Source organism: Galeopterus variegatus, unplaced genomic scaffold (genome assembly GCF_000696425.1).
Source record: "Galeopterus variegatus unplaced genomic scaffold, G_variegatus-3.0.2 Scaffold877, whole genome shotgun sequence".
Taxonomy (NCBI): domain Eukaryota; kingdom Metazoa; phylum Chordata; class Mammalia; order Dermoptera; family Cynocephalidae; genus Galeopterus; species Galeopterus variegatus.
In genome coordinates, this window is record NW_007726988.1 from 212,988 (window position 1) to 235,741 (window position 22,754).

General features: G+C 34.1%; 1 protein-coding gene across 3 annotated transcripts in view; it reads right to left on the reverse strand.

Moving 5' to 3' along the window:
* Nucleotides 1-456: 456 nt before the first annotated feature.
* KIF20B (kinesin family member 20B) overlaps nucleotides 457-22,754 on the reverse strand; it is a 75,738-nt gene continuing 53,440 nt past the window's right edge. Inside the window, exons 24-33 of one of the 3 annotated variants that reach the window (XM_008573101.1) lie at nucleotides 21,222-21,347; nucleotides 20,059-20,186; nucleotides 18,108-18,263; nucleotides 13,148-13,324; nucleotides 11,074-11,184; nucleotides 8,675-8,872; nucleotides 5,793-5,894; nucleotides 5,226-5,376; nucleotides 2,076-2,218; nucleotides 457-706 (exon numbers count right to left, since the gene is read on the reverse strand). In XM_008573101.1, the coding sequence (XP_008571323.1) occupies nucleotides 629-706; nucleotides 2,076-2,218; nucleotides 5,226-5,376; nucleotides 5,793-5,894; nucleotides 8,675-8,872; nucleotides 11,074-11,184; nucleotides 13,148-13,324; nucleotides 18,108-18,263; nucleotides 20,059-20,186; nucleotides 21,222-21,347 (1,370 nt within the window). In that variant the 3' untranslated portion in view covers nucleotides 457-628. Of the gene's footprint in view, nucleotides 707-2,075; nucleotides 2,219-2,983; nucleotides 3,169-5,225; nucleotides 5,377-5,792; nucleotides 5,895-8,674; nucleotides 8,873-11,073; nucleotides 11,185-13,147; nucleotides 13,325-18,107; nucleotides 18,264-20,058; nucleotides 20,187-21,221; nucleotides 21,348-22,754 lie in introns of those variants that run through there. The other 2 variants (XM_008573099.1, XM_008573100.1) reach the window with 2 other exon arrangements.

The following is a 22,754-nucleotide window of genomic DNA, read 5'->3' on the forward strand; positions in this document are numbered from 1 at the left end:
GGGGAGAAGACTTAACAACTACAATTCCTTGAAGTTGATACGACAAGCAAACAGAAAGGACATTGTTGGGTGGGAGAGGGGAGAGGGGAGAGGGGGGAGAGGGGGGAGAGGGAGGAGTGAGGGGGGCTTTGGTAATAGGCCACAATAATCAACCTCATTGTATATCGACAAAATAAAATTAAGAGGAAAAAAAAAAACAAAATCAAATAGGTATAAAAAATCAGTTGTGCATCCTAACAAATAACTGTAAAAAAATAATCCATAAGACACTGTTAAATGTAAATAAACCAAATACCTGACCTACAACATCATATACAGGAAAATGAGAATAACAGTGTCTTTCTTAGGATCTTTGCTGATCTAATGCCTGAGATAATAGGAAAATACACACAATTTGAAAAGAAGAAAAAGAAAAGAAGCTATTATTAAAAAGCCTTATAAAAGCAGAGAAGTAAATTGAGTGTTGATTAATTTTCTTTATTCAATTAAAATTACACTATGTATAAAAGAGCACTCTATAAATACAGGGATTTAATGCATCATAATATAGTCATCTTTAAACAGTCAGGATGCAAGTTACAATGATTATGAATATAAAATTTAGATGAAAACATTTTCCACAAATGATTTATTTGGCTGTTTTTGCTCGAAGTCGTCGTTTGAGAATCTGGTGATCACTTTCCTTCACTTTCTGGTCCATCAAAATCTGAAATTAATAATTGAACAGTTTTTCCAAAATTATGAGTGAAAATAAAAATGAAAGCTTGTTTATAATGAATGATAAGATATGTTCATGTGGTTAATAAATGAAATAATAGGTAAATTAGAGCATTTGTCTGCTTGGACTTCAGGTATACCAACTTCTATAAAAATTCATGCCTAAACAAGTAATATATTTTGTAAAAGATTCTTTCAACACTACCTAATTCTAGAATTAAAATATCTACAGTTTGTATTTGAATTCAGGCCATACAGAGCTTGAAATAATTCTTAAAGTATTTGGAGACAAGAGCCTAAATAATTTTAAGAAATGATCTTTCACGGTTAACAAATGTATAACTTAAAAAGGAGAAAGCACATAATACTGCAACTAAGAAATAATTTTCTCAGACAAGGGAAGAAATTACGTACAGTCATGCGTTGCTTAACAACAAGGATATGTTCTGAGAAATGTGTAGTTAGGCGATTTCATTGTTGTGTGAACATCACAGGGTATACTTACACAAACCTAGATGGTACAGCCTTCTACACTTAAGTATATGGTATAGTCATTATAATCGTATGAGATCACCATTGTGTACATGGTCTGACATTGACTGAAAAAATCGTTATGCAGTGCATGACCATACTAATCAGACAGATGGTGAAAGTGAATAACAGAATAGTACTTATAAACAGTATGTCTAATTGACCCTAATTCTTTACCACTTGCCTTCAAGACAATCTCATTCTCATAGCTACTACTGCAAAAAAAGTTCTCTCCTGATTTCTCTTGGTCACTTCCTGTTGAAGTCTTTTCCTTTAATTACTTTTCTTCCTTTGCTTTCATCCACTAAGCAAATGCAAGTATGATAGAAAATTAGAACTTTCCCTGTAATTGCACAGACTGCTCTCAGTGAGAAGAATGAGTAAGAGTCAAAGTGACAACTAAAGTCTTTTAGAACCTGGAAGGCTTAAAGGAAAGGTGGGAGGAAATGGCTGAATATCAATTCTGTATTTTTACCAGGCACACACAGGCCCAGATTTGTGCAATTCTTGTGATGAAGATAACAAGAAAAATAGATGTTAGAAGCAAATAAATCACTATGGTAATAATTCTACTGATGGCAATAAATTCATCTGATGAGTTTTCAAATGCAAATGCATGAAACCTGTGTACACTAACGCAGCATTTATATTTAACTAGTATAAATTTAACACTTCTGAAACTAATAGTATAATGTTTAAAGCATGTATTTTAAGAGATCTGATCTAAAGAATAGAAATTCAAACCACTGTAAAATTCAAATTGTTATGAATACTTCGGAATTAAAAAGAGTAGTTTTAAATTAATGAAAACTGAAATATTAGCTTACCACTTGACCAGATATATCAATAGGAGATGAAATTTCATTTGTATATAATTTCCGCTTGGCTCGTTTTGGTTGAGACACATTTTCTTTACTTGCTTCTATATTTGAGAATTTGGAAGAGCGCATTGTTTCAATCATCTTCTTTGCTACAAAATAAAAATGTTAATTAATTCTTGAAATAATTTTCTAAATGCAAATGTTCGCAATCCTTAATAAAAAAACAGCATACACAAATTAAAAAGAAAAACATTGCAATATATGAATGGTGAAAGGACTTGAATAGACAATTTGTAACCTGAACATAATGGAGTCACTTAATGGAAAGATATTGATTTTAAGAGAAAACATATTTCCATCTGGGAAAATTCCTGGATAGAAAATCCATAGAAACATGATATCAACTATATTTTTTATAAAATAGAAAAAAAATTTAAGAAAATATGCTAAATTGAGAGTCTACTTGTCAAGGGCTGAGCTGAGCTTGAGAGAGCTGAGCTTCCAGGTATCAAAGCAGCCAACTAAGACAAGCCAAAATGAAAGCAACGCTCAAGCCTTTTAACCACGTAGTACAATAATATAAGCAAGAGGCTAAACCTTAGAAAGCATCAACTTCTATTCACCTTGTTCTATATTCCCCATTGAATGGTGCACAGTCTAGGGTCAGGCGGATCGGCACACAAGTGAGGGTCATCTCACTGCTCAGGCTGCCCCGAACAAAAGGCTCTTAGAGTTTTATGGACCTTGGAGGATGGGGAGTGGGGAGTGGGTTGGAGGGGGTGAGAGCTACAAGTGGAAAAGTACTGAGTTACAGTGGAGAAAAGAGTCTTCAAAGTTCTCTCTCCTTCCACTCCATAAGAAGGCGTCAGAGGAAGGCCTCTGCTGAAGGCCTCAATAAAGAGGCTCCAAATAGAGGCACCTAAGTTAGGAATGCAGATATGTGTAAGAGCATGGACGGCCAGGGAACTGGAGTCCTTGACTGTAACTCTCTTTAGAGACTACAGTGCATTAGCAGTGCACCAAGTCTAGTATAGAGAGGAAAGCCTTCCCCTGTGAGGCCAGTTAGGTAACAAATCTTTGCAACTGCCTATGGACAGGCCTGAAAAAAAAAAAAAAATCACACCTATGATTTTGGTCTGGAGCCAAACTACTCACTACTATGTGTCAGCCACTATACTAAGAGCTAAGATATACTGTGAACTAGATAGGCATATTCTAGTGGAAAAGATAAGAAAACAAAGAATTATACTTCAAATAAGTGTTAAGACAAAAAAAATAGGATTGAGTAATAAAGATTAAATGAAGATAGGGATGAAGGTTAGTGATAGAGAGAAGAAGGAAGGTATCTCCCCGATAAGTTGGTATCAGATGAGAGCTGATGGATAAGGGAACATCTATGAGAAAAGCCAGGGTATGTTCCAGATAAAAGAAAAAGCAAAAAAAAAAAAAAAAAGCAATAACCTCAAGGCAAGAAAGAAAATGGCATATTATAGGAACTGTCAGAAGCTGGTATGGTTGAAGGTGGTTAGTTATCAGACCATAGAATAAAAGAAATAGGTTAGAGAGAGAATCAGAAGGGGAAACGGAAAATCATTAAAGGATTTCAAACAGAGTAGCAGCATAATTCCATTTGCACTTCGAAAAGATCACTCTGGTTGGCAAGTACTAAATGGACAGGAGTCACAGTAAAGAGGCGAAAGCTGGGAGACCAGTGATACTGAGTAATAGATTAACAGTGATTATCAGAGCAGCAGAATTTCAAGTAAGAACTAATCTCTATTTTTTTCTTTTTCCCTGTATTTGCAAGTGACCCACAAAATAGATGTATATTATAGTTACAATACAAAATAGGGATATAAATTCCTAAAAATAAGCAACAAAGTAACAAAAAAAAAATCCATGTCATGCATATTGTTGGGGAAGCTGTTAAGGAAGTAAGTCAATCACGTAAGGAAGTTATTACCTTATAGGTACCTCCTCTCCTTGAAAATATATTTCCTTTTAATACGTAAGTGGTGGTCAATATAATTTAAATAAAAGACATAAGAATCTAAAATAAGAATCCCTCATGTCCAAATTTAGACATTTAACAGTTTGCTGTTTGTCCCTCCAGGTATTTTCTATGCTTATATAAACTATATATTTAAAATACATATATATTTTTTGAAAAAATATATGTACGGGTCTGATAAGTCTGAAGTTCCCAAACTTTGCATTAAGGCATGCTGCAGCAAACATATAGAATATTTTCAAACTTCAAGGAAAAGTTATACTCCAAAACTCAAGACAGTTCAGTTTCAAAATAATATGGCATTACATTCCTTTTAATGATGACATATCTTTGCAACCTGGATTTTCAAAAGCTGAATTTTCAGTGGTTGTATAGCCTTAAGTTCTCTTAAGGTAATTTCACAAAAAACCATTCCACCCCACTTCCCAAGCAGTGCCTCCACATTCTACATGCCAGACGCATATTGCTACCTAGAATTGGATGAACATTTCCAACACTATTCTGGTACTCTACCTGTGTTAAAAGTATCTGCTCTGGTAGATGTGCATGTGTGTGCGTGTGTGTGTTACATCTTAATATATACACAACTATTAATATGTCCACATTATAAAGAAAAAAGCACCACACATACTATTTTTGCAACTAAACTCAATATTTATAGAAACATATGTTTTTGACATTTTATATATAAATAGGTAATGTTTACATATGCACTGGATAAAAAAAACACTATAAGGATATATACCATAATATTCACAGTAATTACCTGTAGAGAGTTTTATCCTGGCAACATTTCTATATCCGGGCTAAATCCCATCCCTTCTATAACATCTTTCCAAAGCCCCCCAATCAGAATAGCTCTCTTCCCTCCAATACTACTACACATCTTTGCTTGTACCTCTATTATTATGTTAAGCAGTCTGCTCTGGATCAATTACTTAAATATAACGCATTCTCCTCCACTACATAGTGAACACCTATCCATATCATCCTTGTCTGTTTCTTCCCACAGTACCTAGCACAGAACGATGCCTGTTTAAAGTATAATACTCACTTAACTGAACAGTTTTTGAGTTTATACACCAATCAGATATTAGAAAGCATCCTATATACATAAAAGATCATTTATTTAATTTTCTGCAAACCTTTTGATTGAAGAATTGTTGGAGAATGTTGTAAGAAGTCTCCAAATTTTTGTAGTGTTCCTTCTTTTTTCTTAGTGGCCAAGTTTACACTAATCGTGGATGCCTGACTCCGTAAAGAATATGTTTTCTTAGATGCTGGACGTGTGGAAACCTAAGAAACAAACAAATTTTGTTATTGTTCATGAGGAATATCAGAAGAAAATAGTTATGGCCACAGCTAAATTAAAGAGACCAGTGACAGGTTATGAATTCTCAGGTAAAAAATTTGGGATTAAGTATATTACTAGAGGAATGAAAGGGCCAGAGAATGATAAAATGAGTTCGATAGACAGTGTTAAGTCAGAAGTGAACACATGACGAAGAGCCTGCTACTGACCATATGCTAAAGGTTATATTCTAAGCTGAATCAGATGTATAAGAAATAGAATATAAATGAATTATAATTATATGCAACTGGATTTCTTGATAATTAATTACTAATCAGAATTTAGTATCTTTATTTTCATCTTCTACTTTATAAATATGAGTTATAAAAACGGTCCACTCTGGACAAATTAAAAGGCAAACCTTATGTTCCTTTTGGACAGAAGAATTTCTATGCTCTGAAACAGGGAACTTCAAATTAGTTATGGGTGTACCATTCTTTTTATTTTCACATTTCACCAGGTCCTGAAAATAATGAATTTTAGCACCAGTTAATATCTTGACAATATTTTCTTTCTCCAGACTCAAAAAAGAAAATCTGAAAAAAGCTACATTATTACTTAAGATAGTGGTTCTTATTTGACCTCAGGGGACGCTGGCAATGTCTGCAGATATTTTGGGTTGTCTTTGCTGTGGGGAGAAGGGAGATGTTATTGGCACAGTAGACGGAGGCCAGAAATGTTGCTAAACACACCCACAATGAACAGAAAAGCCTCCACAACAAAGAAGTATCCAGCACAATATGTCAGTTGGGCTGAGGCTGAGAAATTGATTGAAGGTGTGAATTTTTCACACACATCATAAATAATGAAGTTATTTGAAATTACATGAGCTAAATGAAAAACATAAAAGAGATAACTAACATCTTTTATTTGAACCCCATTTTTAAAACACAGGCAAAGCAATATACCAATCCTTTCCCTAACTCTCAAATCATATAAGCATCTATGTCTAAGACCTCTCATTGAAATTTGGCAATATCGGGGCCGGCCCGGTGGCGCACTGCTACAGTGCGCCGCTTGGGAAGCGCGGCGGCGCTCCTGCCGAGGGTTCGGATCCCACATACAGACCGGCCGCTCACTGGCTGAGCGAGGTGCAGGAGCAACACCGAGGGTTGCGATCCCATTGCCGGTCCCGGTCCAGTCCGGGCGCGACACTGAGGGTTGCGATCCGTTGCCGGTCACGAAAAAAGACAAAAAGGAAAAAAAAAAAAAAAGAAATTTGGCAATATCCAAAACAAAATAAAACAAAAACAAACTTCAGTATAAACACAGGTTAAATGTGAAAATTAAGAAATATTATAATCTTTCTTCTCTACTAAATAGGCATTGGCATCCTACTCTTCTTTTCCCCATATAACTTCATACAGGACAAAGCCTTTTTTAAGTATATTCACTGAATTGAACTGGTGCAAAGATTATAAACATACCAAAAAAAAAAAAAAGGCAAGAAGAGAAGCAGAGAAAAGATGATGACTGAACCTTAGAATCAAAGGCAAGAAGAGAAGCAGAGAAAAGATGATGACTGAACCTTAGAATCAAAGTTATAAAGTGGAAGTCACAGGGTCATAAGAAGGAGACTCCATGAAAGAGGAGAGACAGATGGTAATTGTGGGAAGCAAATGAAGAAAGACTATATTTTAAGCTTCCACACTCAAAATGTTCAGTAAAGAACTCTTTGGAGTCTTCACTAGATTGATTATAGTACTGTAAAAATAATTTTAATGAGGACCCATATACTGTTTATTACAGCACTGAAGATCAAGCAAAATCGATTAAAATTTTCAAGTTTCTACGTGATATATCTACAAAAATCTGTAAATCTTTTCTGAAATACACATGAAGGGTATAAACCAACAGTAAAATGAATAAAATATTTGTATTTTAACCCTCTTGTATACTAAACTCAATTTTTTTCTTTTCTCTTGGAAAAAATGAATCAAGGAAAAGTCAACTTAACATAGATGATGATGAAATTAAAATACTTAGTGTTTTAATGCTATTCAAAATGTATTTAACATAAATGAAAATAAATAGAGTAAAAGTTAATAAGAATCCACACAAAACTATCTCTAAAGATGTTGTATGTATACCAGGAAAACTATGCTAAATAATAATCACTCAGTGAATTAATACCTGACAGAGAGCCTCAGGAGTACAGTTAATACTATTTCTGCTCTTCCACCAGCTTGAAAATATACTACTCTTCAAAGGAGTAAAAAAAAAGCTGGGAATAAGTTATTTTGCTAGAGAGTTTATAATTAAACTTAAACAGTTACTTTAAAAATAAATATTACGGGCCGGCCCGGTGGCGCACTGGATAGTGCGCCGCTTGGGAAGCGCGGCGGCGCTCCCGCCCGAGGGTTTGGATCCCACACGCAGACCGGTTCCCGCTCACTGGCTGGGCGAGGCGCGGGAGCAACGCCGAGGGTTGCAATCCCGTTGCCGGTCCCCGGTCCGGTACGGGGGCAACACTGAGGGTTGCGATCCGTTGCCGGACACGGAAAAAGACAAAAAAATAATAATAAAAATAAATAAATAAATAAATAAATATTACCACTTATTCTGTATCTACCTTATAGAGAGCAAAAGGTAAGCATTTTAAACATATTAATCCGCTACTTCAAATAAGAAGAAACTGAAACTGAGGATCAGAAAGCTTACGTGATTGCCAAATCTGTTAAGACAAAGTGGAAGGTTTGGCAACCCTACAATCAAGAAGCTGCAGTAAGAAGAGTTAGTTTTTAGCCCACCACTAAAAAGAGGCCCAAATTTTAATACTGGCTAATGAAAAAGGAATTTCTCTTTCAAAGCTTGCTATGACCATAGAGACCTAAAATTTTAGTTAAATAACAAAGATAACAAGCAAGTTAGTCATTTCAGTTTCTCTAACTTCTATATCAACCCTTTTTTCTCTTCCACTGAAGGAAAACTGACTAAATTTGAACAGGACTGGAATTTTGAAACAGCTCTCCAATAAAATCCACCATCATCTGACCAATCACAGTTTAACAGAAACAAGGGATAAGCTATATATTTTAATATCCATAACTTTTTCTCTGAGGACTATTAAACAACAGTGATATTCTTAAAGGGTATAAAATAAGACATAAATTATGATTATGGTCCCAAACAGCAGTGCTTATGAACAAGATGGCAGTGTAACAAAGCTTAACTATACACTATGGCTGAGCTTAATCATAATAAGACTCACGTGTTAAATTTACTCATCAGTTATCTATTTACCTCCTCCACTTCATTACTCTTCCTCTTCCGGGCCTTGGAAATCTTAACTGTCACTGGTGTGGTACAACCAGGGTGTTTCACTGCCATTTTGTTTGGCCGTAAAGGTGTAAATTGAATCTCTAACTCAGGTTTTGGAAACCGAGTACTTTGATCATTTTCTGTTGACACTTCACAAGAGTCAAGGACTACAGACCCATCCTACAATAGAACAAAAGAAGGGAAAAAATTATTTATAGAATATGAATTTATAAACCACAAAGAATTTTCTCAAATGCCTATTCAAGACAATGAATTGAGAGAGATAAAAAGTGTGTTGGGCTCCAACAAAGACAAAAGGATTGAGTTATCATCTACCCTCTTCAGATTTATAAATGGTATGTTAAAGTTGGAGGAAACTTAGAGATCAGTATTTCCAAAACTTGTATGACCGTAAGAATTACCTAGAGTATTTGTTTGATTCCTGGACCATACCACAAACAAACTAAATCAGAAATCTCCAAGGGAGGGGTCTGGGATTTATTTATTTATTTTTTAAGATGACCGGTAAGGGGATCTCAACCCTTGGCTTGGTGTTGTCAGCACCACACTCAGCCAGTGAGCCAACCGGCCATCCCTATATAGGATCCAAACCCGTGGCCTTGGTGTTATCAGCACTGCACTCTCCCGAGTGAGCCACGGGCCAGCCCGAGTCTGGGATTTTTAACAAGCATCCCAGTTATGGTAGACTTAAAGTTGGCTGCAAATTCTTTGCTACTCTTCCCACTGAGAGATGAAGTCTCTCATTCCCTTCTCCTTGAATCTGGGCTAGTCTTAATGACTTCTATGACCAACAGTATGTGGTAGTATGTTCTTCTAAGTATGTTCTTCAATAGTATGTTCTTCTAAGGCTCAATCATAAGAAGCATTGTAACTTCCAACCCATCTTTTGGAACACTAACTTTCAGAACACTTCCCCTCAAAATGCACCATCTCGAAATCTAGCCACTGTGCTGTGAGACCACCAAGCCTCAGGCAGAAGCAATATATAGGTGAATTCCCAGAATCAACTACCAGCTATGTGAATAAATCTATAAATCAACCTAGTTGAACACACTGATTTCAAGAAGGCAAGAATACACAAATTTGCATAACAATACAATTCCCCCAAACTGTGGAAAATATTATAACTGCTAGATTACTAATAGAAAATTCAAACCAGGAGGTTTTAAATCACCATATATAATTTATAGAGGAAGAAATGTTTCATCATATGTGATTGCCCATGCAATCAAGAATTAAACCTTGTTGGGCTGACTAGTTGGCTCAGTTGGTTAGAAAGAGTGGCATAATAACACACTAAGGTCAAGAGTTCGGATCCCCATATTGGTCAGCTGCCAAAAAAAAAAGAAGAATTAAACCTTCTTTATGAATCCACTTCAAACTTTTCCACAAACATTATGATTTGAGTTAGTTCCTAAGGTAAATGCTAACTATTTGAAACTCTATGAAAAACTACGAATGAAAGGCCAAGAAAAAAGGAATGGCTCATTGTTTTTCCAGATTAAAATGCCTTTCTCTTTCTATTTTCTGCTTGGTAGGCTTCTACTCACCTTTAAGATACAGTATATCACCTTCTTTAATCCACTTCCACAACCACTCAAACAAAATTCATTGCATCTTCCTCAGTGCTCCTTGCAGCACTCATTTCATACTTCTATTATAACACTTAGCCCATAAGGTCAAACAATTTAGTCATTTATATGACTAGTTAGTCTGTCTTACTAAGACTCCTTACTCCTTGAGGATGGAGATTATGTCTTATTTATGTTTGTATCCTCCATGCTTTAGCAAGATTCCCAACACTGAATGTTCCCAATAAATGTGATTAAAAAGTAATTTTGTCTTCAAAAATTTTAAGTGACGTAGAATTTTTATCTGTTTCACACCCAATCTGTGAATCTCTGTATTATCCAAAGTTATTTACACGGAACCCTAAACCCAATGCAAATTAAGGAAACTCACTGTGAGTTATTGAAAGGTGGTGACAAAGTTATTAAATGGATACAATTTTAAAAAAATACTATTTAATATAGTGCTATTAAAGGAACATCTTATGAGGAACCTTTTATAATCATCCTTATTTTATTTTTTTTGGTATTTCCTATTCCGGATCACCAAGCTTGTTTATATTAACAGACGTATTGTTTCTAAGAGGATACTAACATTATTTGGAGATCGAATTTCCTCTCCTCAAAGGCCTCTAGTTTTCCTTCACACAGCCAAGAGTACATATAGCTAATTGTACAGCAAGGTACCTACAACAATTTACTACATTTACTACATTACACTTGCAAGTGTTATTTAGTAATTAATGGTGGGTAAAGAGGGTAAAATGTGAACTGTGTTACCAAAATATTTACCTCAACTTCATTCCTGGAAATTTCAAAATTTGCTGATTGAGGTTCAGTTTCAACTCTGCCAGTATCACTTGAACTAGTATGTCTGGGCTTGATTTCCACGGTTTGTTTTTCCTAAAATAAGAATATATTAAAGCAACAAGCCATTGTAACCTGAAAGTATACTAAAACACTTCACATAAAGAATATAAAATCAAGATCTGCACGAACTAAACACTGGAAATAATTAAAGACTTCTTCAACGACCACCTAATTCTCTTCCATCTCTTTCATCCTCATGAAAGGCTGAACAACTTTCCAGCCTCTTGAGTCTAATCTAAGGAGAAATTTTAAAGATTTCTTTTCACTTCTGAAGTGTTTTGCATACGCTCTTTCATTTTGCTTTCATCTCAACTCTTTGGTTAGGTTTCACAAAACTCATTATTCCTACTTTCCAGATGAGGAAATATAAACGTACACATGTTAAATGACATGGCCAAGGTTTGTTGAAATCTGAACCCTAACAATTGCTTTTGATAACACAATTTTCAAAAACTAGAGGTTTTTTGGGAATGCAACTACAAATGCTCCTTGACTTACAATGGGATTACAAACCGATAAACATATCATAATTTGAAAATATTTTAAGTCAAAAATGCGTTTAATTCACTTAACCTACCGAACATCATAGCTTAACCTAGCTTACCTTAAATGGACTCAGAACACTTACATTAGCCTACAATTGGGTAAAGTCATCTAACAGAAAGACTACTTTATAATAAAGTGTTGAATCTCATGTAATTTATGGAATACTATAATTAAAGTGAAAAACAGAATGGTTGTATGGGTACTCAAATGCAAATCACTTTCACAACATCGTGTAAAGTCAAACAATCCTAAGTCAAACCACTGTAAGTCACGGACCATCTATATAACATTAGAATAGAAAAAGCCATAATGATAACTAAATCTTTTCTTGTAGCACACTTTTCATCCCATTTTCTCAGTTATAAGGTAAGTTCTATTTCTAAATGCTACTTCAGTGATTTATTAAAAAAAAAAAAAGACTACATTTTTAAACTTGATAAATTCCAGCATAGACCTCTCATCACAGCCATCTAAATCAAAAGTCCAATACACCTATTATGTCACCTACCCATTATTCCAATTAAGAAAGATGCTACTAAATTCATAACGGGGAAAGCAACTAACAGGTACTTTCACTGTAGTTCTAAGAACCGTGTTAATTGTTTAACAATGCTCTCGATTAATTTCATTACTCTATTAGGAAGACAATACTATCCGTTTTAGATAAAGTTCAGAAATGTTAGTTTTCCCAAACATCCCAAAACCACAGTGACAGCATTGATACCTACAGTTTTCCTGACTTCTAGTCTGTGTTATTTATACAAGATAAGACTACCTCTTTTTGGAGCAGGCATTAATTTCTCTTAGAATCATGAAGTCTTGTGATGTGACACACAGAGACATGCACATATATATATTCTTCCCCACTATGTGAATAGTTAAGAGAACCAGATTTTAAGTACAGATCATTTATTCTGGAAAAACTAGCTTTGGATGTATCTTGATTTGATTTCCTGAGAAGTAGCTCTCTGTAAAAGGCAAATCCTCTTTTCATTCAGGATTCCCAGCCCCAGTGTAATATTACAAAAGGAACTGCTAAATAACTCATGATGTCTCCCCACCATTGTGCTTCCTTTCAAAATAACTTGTATCTTTATACAGTAAATTTAAGGGTGAGCCCAAGTATTCAAACGTCACCAAGAGTTCATGTTAAACCATATTTCTATATTTTATAGGTAGATTAGATTATGCCTCATAAATTGTTGATTTTCTAATTACTCTACTTAGGACATCTGACCGAATTATTGAAGAAAGTGCTGTCTCAGTGACTGACAAATCAACCATAGTGATAAACTCTGAACACTCAAAATTCATGAGAAATATCTAACTTTTTCAAACTCTGATTCCTCTCTAGTCTGAGACTTACTTTTTTATCCTGTTAATTAGATAATTTTGAAAAATTCCTATGTTCAATTAAAAAAGGCAGAAAAAAAACCAAGATTCTACTGACTGTTTTAGAAGCCTCTGATATCATCTTTTTTAATTGTTCAATTTCATTATCTTTCTGTTTGTTACTGGAGATCAGTGCTTTCAGCTGTATTTCTAAAGCTGCAACAAGTTGATCCCGTTCTTCTCGCCACTTTTGAAGGTCACTATCTTTCTCTGCCAGCCGTGCTGTCAGTATTTCCTAACCAGGAAATAAAGAAAATGTTAGTGAACCTTGAAATGTTAATGAATCTAAGAATGTTTAGAAATTTTTATTATATATAACACCATGAATATGACTGTGAACAAGATACATAATAAATTACATAGTCAAATCTAGATGAAATATTTACTTTCAAAACAAAATACAAAATGCCATCATATATATTAAACGTTCATGTGCTATATTTATCCCTACCCCACCTCATTCCGAAAATCAGGTTTTTGGTCACTTCTTTCAATAAACAATCATAGCTCTAGCTTTTAAACTAATACCAGTACTTCTGCCAATATCTGGTAAATGAGAGGGTAAAATTACAGTAAAACAAATTAAAAATCAAATAGCAACAAACAATAGAAAAATGAAAACAATACCATTTACAATGGTTCAAAATTTATGAAATAGTAGTAAATTAAAGAAAATATGCAAAAAACCTAAAACTATGAAAAACTACAAAATGATGCTGAAATAGATTAAAGAATACTTAAATAAATGGACAGATAATCTGTGTTCAAGGATCAAAAGACTCAATATTGTTAAGATGTCAGATCTACAGAGTCAAGGCATTTTCAATCAAAATCCAGGCACATGCACATGTGTATAGAAATGGAAAAGCTAACTCTAAAATTTATATGGCAATACGAATGATCTAGAAGAGTCAAAATTATTTTGAAAATGAAGAACAAAGTAGGAGCAAGCAAGTACATCACTTCAAGCCTACTACAGTAAAGAAGACAGTGTGATAATAGAATAAGGACAGAGAAATCAATGAAACAGAAGAGAGGATCCACAAATGTATGGTGCAGTGGGCTGAACTGTGTCCCTCCAGTGTTTAATGTGTTGGAGGCTTGGTCCCCACTGTGACAGTGTTAAGAGGATGGGAAATCCTATTATGAATTGAAAGGTGGTGACTGGAAGAGGTGATTAAGTTGATGGTTTAATGGTGGCCATGGGCGTAGTTCTGAGGGCATGAAAAGAAGAGCATGCAAGAGTCTCTCTCCCTCTCTCTGCTTCTGTCATCTCGCTATATGATATCCTCTATTGCTGAAGCCACCAACAAGGAAGACCTTCACCAAATGCATTCCCTGGACTCTGGACTTCCCAGCTTCCAAAACTGTAAGCAATAAATTTCATTTTCTTACAAAGTACCCAGTTCCAGGTATTTTGTTATAAGCAAAAGAAACACACTAATATATGTGGTCAAATGACATTCTCCAAAAATGCCCAAGAAATTCAATTTCAAAGAAATTCAACAGTCTTTCCAACAAATGATGGTGTAACAACTGAAGAATCAAATGGAAAAGAAACAAACCCCAACCCTAATGTTACATCATATACAAAAATCAACCCATGGACAAATGATTTATGACAATGCTGGCAGAGCAGAAAAAACAGTCTTTTCAATGGATACTACTAGGTCAATTGATAACCCACATTGAAACAAACTAACCAAAAGGGTCTTAACTCCTATGTTATACCAACACAAAAATCAATTCTAGGATCTAAACAAAAAGGTAAGACCCCCAAAGCTTTCAGGAAATAATGTGAGAGAACATCTTCATGTCCTTGGGGTTCATAAGAAAAAGATTGGGGAAATTAACTATGATGAATTTCAGAACTTCTACTCAGAAAAAGGGAATGAAAGCATGAAAAAGGAAACTACATATTGAAAGAACGTACTTGCAACACATTACAAACGGCTTCTATCCAGAAAAGTATAAAGAACTCCTATAAATCAACAAGAAAAAGATATACAATCAAATAAAAAGACAGGCAAGGGAGCCTGTATAGGAATGACCAATAAACAAATGAAACAATCTTTAATCTCATTAGTAACCAGGGAAAAGCACATTAAAAGCATTAAAAAAAAGAATGACAATACTATATGTTGGTGGGAAAAACAGTAACTACAATACTGCTGGAGTACAAAATGGGTACAACTTTGAAAATTAGTCCAGCATTCTACTAGTTTCACATATACAATCATGCAATGGCTAACAATGGGAAAACATTATGAAAAATGCACAGTTAGACAATTGTTGTGCAAACATCATATAGTGTACTTACACAAACCTAGATGGTATAGCCTACTACACATCTAGACTATATGATATAGCCTGTGGCTCCTAGCCAGCATCACCACAATCACATGAGTAATGCTGCACTATGATATTACAAAAGCTATAACATCACTAAGAGATAGGAATTTTTCAGCTCCATTATAATTTTATGGGACCACCATCATAAAGGTGGTCCATAGTTGACCAAAACATCATTATGCAGCACATGATGGTGTATACCCTATTATCTAGCAATTTTATTCTTGTTTCCCAAACAGGAAACAACACAAATATCTTCAACACTAAAATGAATAAACAACAGTGTATTCATACACTGAAAAATTCAGCAATGAAAATGAACAAACTCCAGCTACATACAACAACATGAATGATTCTTACAAACATAATACTAAGGGAAAGAAGTCAGGCACAAACAAATGCATTTGTATATTTCCATTTACATAAAATTCAGAAATGGGCAAAACTAAAGTATAACATTAAAAGACGGAATAATTATTACCACTGAGAAAGAAACACAACAGGGGGTCTCTAGGGCGCTGGCAACATTCTATTTCTTGAAATGGGTATTAAGCAGGTGCTGACTTTATAATAATTCACTAAACTATATGTTTGTTTTGCTTACTTTCTATATATGTTACAATAAAAAAAAGTTTCAAAAATCAAAAATATACTTCTTAAATATACAGACACATACACAACATACATAAAGGTATGTAGGTACTATTATAAAGAAACATATGGGAGAAATGAGCAAGCTAGCTTTCCCTAGGATTAAAAACTCAAAGTGCAATTACTTGCTGGCATTGCTGCCAGAGGGGTCATTGGCCAGGAAAAGAAAGTAGCCCCGTTCCTGCTTTGGAATTGGAATGACTGTGACAGACTACAGTATTGATTTCACTTCTTGCCTCTATTGGCCAGGAAGATTCAGTGGACTGTGAGACAGGAACAGAGCTGTTTCTGTTAAGACAGATGCAGCATCAGAATTCTGCTCAACCCAACACTTCCTAAAGGGAACTCCAATCACATGAAGTTGGCATATAAAATGAAAAATATTACCATTTGAGACCGGCAGTAATGACAAATATTAGTCTCACAGAATTTGGCATATGGCAAAAAAAAAAAAAGAGTCAAGACTCTCAGGAAATGTGGTAACTAAATATAATATTGTATCCTAGTTTAGATCCTGAACCCAAAAAAAGACATTAGTGCGAAAACTGGTGAAATCTGAGTTAAGGTCCAAAAGTTAGCTAACAGTATTATATTAGTTTGTTGGTTCTGATCATCGGATTGTTATGTAAGATGTTAACATCACAGGAAGTTGGACGATGAGTGTACAGGAATTCTCTGTCCTAAAAAATTTTTTAACAGGAGCAAAAAAGGTTTATTTGTACCAAGTGCCACGAGGGCAGAGCACTCAAGAGTAGATCCTAGCTCTTCAGAAAGGCCAGCTACTTCAACCAAAGGCTTTCCCTAAGATAATGGATTCTGCTTTTCCAAGACTACACATGGTGCATGATTAAATGCAGCCTGCCCACAGATAACATTGTCGAGGGTCTAAAGGCTGCGGCTGCACTTTTCTTTTCTGACCACATCCACCTCTCCAGGTGTTGACACGGCCAGTGCACTGCTTTGTGTTGAGTGACTTCCACTTCAGTCAAGTCAAAACAAAAGTATTTATACAGGCCACAGACTCTCTTCAGCAACTTATGTAACATCAGGGGTAAAGTGCCCATTGGTTTTCAGCAGGATGGAATGTCTAAGATTATTTGATGGAAAAAATTCCCGGAGTAGAATACATGCACGGTCTGGAGTTTAATAAGTAAACTGAAAAGCTTCCATGCCTTCAGAAAGGACAACTACTAAGGACTGTCACAAAAGACTCATTTTAATAAAAATTGGCCAACTCTGTCCAATAGTCAATGTTAAAAGGAGCTTTAAAGCCAAGGAGAAAAAGTGGGGAAACCATCCTTAACTTATCTTTTATAGAAAAGTTTAGCTGTAGTTGGTCAAATTCCATAATAAACAAAGGAAATGTCAACAGATGACAATATGATACTGCCAAGTTACTATTATTGTAAATAGACAACTGGTATTTGTCTATTTTTGTTTATTTGTTGCTCAAGAGTTTTCCTATGATCAATGACTCTTTTTTCTGATGGGCAACATTACATGTCAAAGAAAGTGCGAATTAAAACAGGAGAAAATAAAACACGCTAAGAAAGAATCATTGTAACAGCTACAGCTAGTAAATGTAAAACTAACCATCATTTCCACCTATATAGTCTTCTAGAAACTACTTAGTTGACTTTTTTAAAAAGCCCTCATAAAATTGGCTTATGAGGTAAAATACACACATCATGTTGGAATCTGCAGTTCAAAATGAAAAAAGTTTTAAAATACAGTAGGAAAAACTCTGTAGCAGTCAAAAGAAAAGGATTTCTAAGTTTAGTATCTAGATATTGAGAGGCAATTAGGTATTTTCCCAACTTGCTAAATGAACTTAAAAAAGTTAAAAATAAAAACATAAGGTAATGTCAAGATAAACTGAGACAGAAAAGTTTTAGACGGCCTGCCTTTAAGAACAAAAAAAGACAACCATGTAGAGTCTGATAAGAATTCCAGGAATAAATTTAACAAACCAAGGAAATCAGATGAAATACATCAAAGGTATAAATGTTACCAACCACTTCATTTTGTTGCTTTAAACAATGCGCCCTGTCTTCAGCATATTTTTTCATCTCTTTGTTACGCAAATTCTCAGCTTCCTTTGCTTGAGTGATAAGCATCATTTTTTCTTCCAACCACTTCTTTTTATCAGCTTTGTATTTTTGTTCAGATTCCTATATGTGTAAATGGTACAAGTTATTATCACATCTAAGAAGTAGTTAATAAATCTGTTTTCATAACACTTTCATACCATTCATCACTTTTCACCTTTTGAAAATCCTTAACTGTTTTTCTTTAAATAATGCCAAGATCAGAGTTTTAGATTATAAAAAGAAACATTAGTTGGTATGTATTCCTAAACAATATTTCCTTTACCAGTGAATTTAGGAGGAAATAAACATTTAAACTTCTGAAACAGTTACAGTGATTCAAGTCTTCCTAAGTGCCAGGGGGGAAAAAGTTGGTTTGTGGTAGTCATTTCTAATTGTATGGTTCCAAAAATAAAACAGTCTTGGGTATTAAGGATGCCAAATAAAAAGTAACTTGTGCAACAGGACATTTATTAAAAGAATATCCAGAATAGCTGGACAGAGAATATAGTTGATCAGTAATTTTCAAACTGGGTTCCATAGATCCTTTGGGTTTAAAGGCATCTAATTTCATGTATTCAAAATCCAAGTAAAATTTCATTTGAAACAAAAATAATGCCATTTTAAAACTTCTAAACTGTAACAATCCATTCCAGGATTACAAAATTTATAATCTAAGATATGTGATGATGTCATCTTAGAACAATGCAGAACACACCAATACTCCCTAATATGAACAGTCTCAACATGGATGATATATTCTTTTTCATAATTATGGGAGTATTTACTTTGTTCTAGCTGCTTTTGGGTTTTCAAAATGAAAAGAGTAAATTGTACAATATATAATTAACTCTTACAAAAGAAAGTAATTTTTTTATATTTGCTATCAGTATCTGGTTACATACAGCCGAAATTTAAGAAAATAATTTAGATGTGGCCATTATTATGTTTCCTTTAATCCCAAACTATAGTTATGAAAACAACTTCTAATAAAATGTACAAAATCTTAAATAGCATTTGGTAAATCTCATAACAAAAATATTTCCCCCATATGTTGTATTCTATACTTAGTATGTTAAAGCTGAACAAGGAAAAAAATATAAACACAAAATAGATAATCTCTGTACAGTAGGGTTTCATATGTATTGCAGTGTTCAAATATACAATTCTATTCCAATTTAATAATTAAACTTTGAAAAGATAATTTACAGTAATCAAAATAATTCTTCTGATGATCTTCTCCACAGCACTATTTGACAAGTAAGAAGTTTAAGAAGTAGGAAAACGGGTACAAAGACATTAAAAGTGGTGATCTGAAAATTAAACACAGTCAGCTAGCCCCCAGCACCTGCGGGTTCCACACGGCAGTTCAAAAATACTCAGGGGAAAAAAAAAAAAAAAAAAAATTAAAAAATAATAAAATAAAATAAATACAAACCAAAAAATACAGTATAACCATTATTTACATAGAATTTGCATTGTATTAGGCATTATAAGTAATCTAGAGATGATTTAAAGTATATCGGAGGATATGTGTAGGTTATATTGCAAACACAGCACCATTTTATATAAGGGACTTGAACATCTGTGAATTTGGGTATCTTCCAGGGTCCTTGAACCAATCCCCCACAGATACTGAGGGATGACTATGAAATATAAAATTGAGGACCTAATCACTGCATTATCACTGGCACTTAATAGTTTTGTATCTTGGGAATTTCTTCCGTTGTCATTTCAAGTACACTGAAAAATTGTAGTAACATTTACCAGGTATTATTTCACCCATATCTAAATTAATTACAAAATATAAAATACCAAATTCTCCTCTAACTAGAAATACAATGAATATAGATAGGTAGATACATAGATTAAACCATACCTGTAACTCATCTTGAAGATTATCAAGCTTTTTATTAAGTATATCTGTGTTGTCCTCAAGTTCTTTATTTGACCTTTGATTACTTTTGGTTTCCAGATCTTTGCATTTTTCCTTCCATTTTTCCAATTCTGATTTGAAGACATAAAATTATTTTAAAAAGCACATACAAAACTTGTACCACATAGAGATATACATGTGACATGGGATACAGACAAAAACCAGCAGAACCCAGAAGAACATAGACTAAAATAGAACTGAGACTATTCTAACAGCTGAACTTCTAAGAGTTCTTACCAAACTCATAGTGAAGAGGAACTACAGGGACCTCTCAGAAACCCGAAGAGTTTAAATTAATGTCAACATCAATTATATAGGAAACTTCATAGAGTTCTCAGAAACAGAAAGCTATGTCATGTCCATAAAAGTGGCTAGAAAAGTATGAAGTGGCATGCATGTACTCATCTTCATAAACACAATTCCACCCAACAAAATATAGTTATAGAGCTTACAAAATGCTCTTATATTTATCATCTCATCTGATCCTCATAACAATAATGTGCAATAGTATATACGGCATTATCATCATCAACATTTTATAGATGAGGAAATTTAAGCTGAGTTATTAGCACAAGTATTCTGCCGAGGTTATATATAAAATGGCTTACGCAATTTCATAATTCTAAATTTCTTGCCCTTTCTAAAAGAATCACACATAACTTTATTATCAGTAAATAAGTGTTATATTTTTCTTCATACTCTAGAAAAACTCTGATGGTATTCTGAAGACAGTGGAATCAGAGTATTTACTGAGATAAACATAGAAGATAATGCTAAAAGCTTGACAGAGGTGAAAAACTCAGTTAAAAGCTTATTCCTAATGTTTGGGGAACATGGCAAATTATCTTTCATAACTTGCAACTTACAATACTTAAGTTATTGTGGAATGTCCTTATTTCTTTTTTACTACATACAATTTTACTTAGATAAAACAATTTTCATCACAGTAAAAAATGACAAGTAACATTTGAAAAACACACCAAATACTTTTCCCTTATGAATTATTATAAATACTATACTAATTTAAAAAGGGAAAAAAACCTAAAAAAAAAAAAAAAAGAAAATGAAAGAGTATGCTTTGGGGTATGTAAGCAATCTTATTTTACCTGTGGCCAGCCTTTCAACTTCCTCTAATTTAGCCTCGAGCATTTGATCCTGTTCCACCTGAGTTTGTTCTTGCTCTTCCAGTGTCATTCGCATGTCTTCAATTATCTTCTCTTTAACATTTAGATCTAAAAATAGGGGGAGGACATTTTAGAAATTAATAACACTGGATGCACTATTGCTGTGACTATATACTAGTATACCATTTTAGGAAGCAGTTTAGCAATATTTATCAAAATCTTCAATACACATCATTTGGGCCAATAATTACTGCTAGGAATTTCCCCTAAAAATATATTTCAATGTGTGCACACAGGCTTTTGTACAAAAATATTCGTGGTAATATCTATAGTAAGAAATCATGAATGAAATAGCCAAAATAAATGTTTTCATCAAAATAGGTCATATTAAATAAATTGTTGTATGTCAATAAGATGAAACACTATGTAGCCTTTAAACTGCTTTAAAAGCAGTTAAGAAGAGGGAGAAAACAGAATTAGGTAGATATGTGTGTGATTACATAGAAAAATTTATCTAAAATTCCTACATATCTAGAGACTCATTGTTTTAGATAGTGATTTCTCCTAAGATCCTTGAGATCATATTTTTCCAAAAAAATACGATCTCTTATTTGCCTTACTTATCACAAGATTAGAGGCAAAATGGAACAGGGCAAGATTAGGTAACAATGCAAATTAGTCTGGATAGGACAGAAAAGTTGTACAATATTAGGCTAGAAAAAGGTACAATGGAATGCCAAACTAGAGGGTAAAAGTTTACTGTATGGGCAATATGAAGTGACTGAAAACATTTAATAGAAAAATGACAATGAAAGAAGAGTTTCAGAAAAGTTTAACCTAGCTGTGTGGAGAAAGAAGAGAGTGAGTTTAATACAAGGCCTTGCAATGGGATAGGACAAATATGAAAAGCCACTGGAAGAAAGTAACAGAATTTAGGTATAGAAGAAAGGATTTTGAATGTTCCGAACGCAAAGAAATGATGTTTGAGGTAATAGACAAAAAACGTCAGCTGTTGCCAGGTTTTCAAGGGAGAAGGGAATGAGGGAGGGAGAAAGGGATTAATAGAGGATTTTTATGACAGCAAAACTATTCTGTATGATACTGTAATGGTGAATATGGCATAATCCATAAAACTGTACAACACAAAGAGGAAATCCAAATGTAAAATTGAGTTAATAATAATAGATCAATATTGGTTCATAATTGTAACAAATGTATCACACTAATATAACACATTAATAATAGAAGAAACTATGTATGAGTAGTAAGGGGTGAAGGGTACTATCCGAACCTTCTGCTCAATTTCTCTGTAAACCTAAAACTGCTATAAAGTCTTTTTAAATAGAACTCTATTTACAAAATTAGACAATGAGCTGGATTTGGTTAGAGGGCTGTCATGTGCTAACCTGTAGTCTAAACAATGGAAACAGCAGATATCAGTAGTAGAAATAGAGAATAGAAGGTTAAGATAGTTTGGGCAGACAGGTTCTGAATTTAACATGACTCCAAAACTAG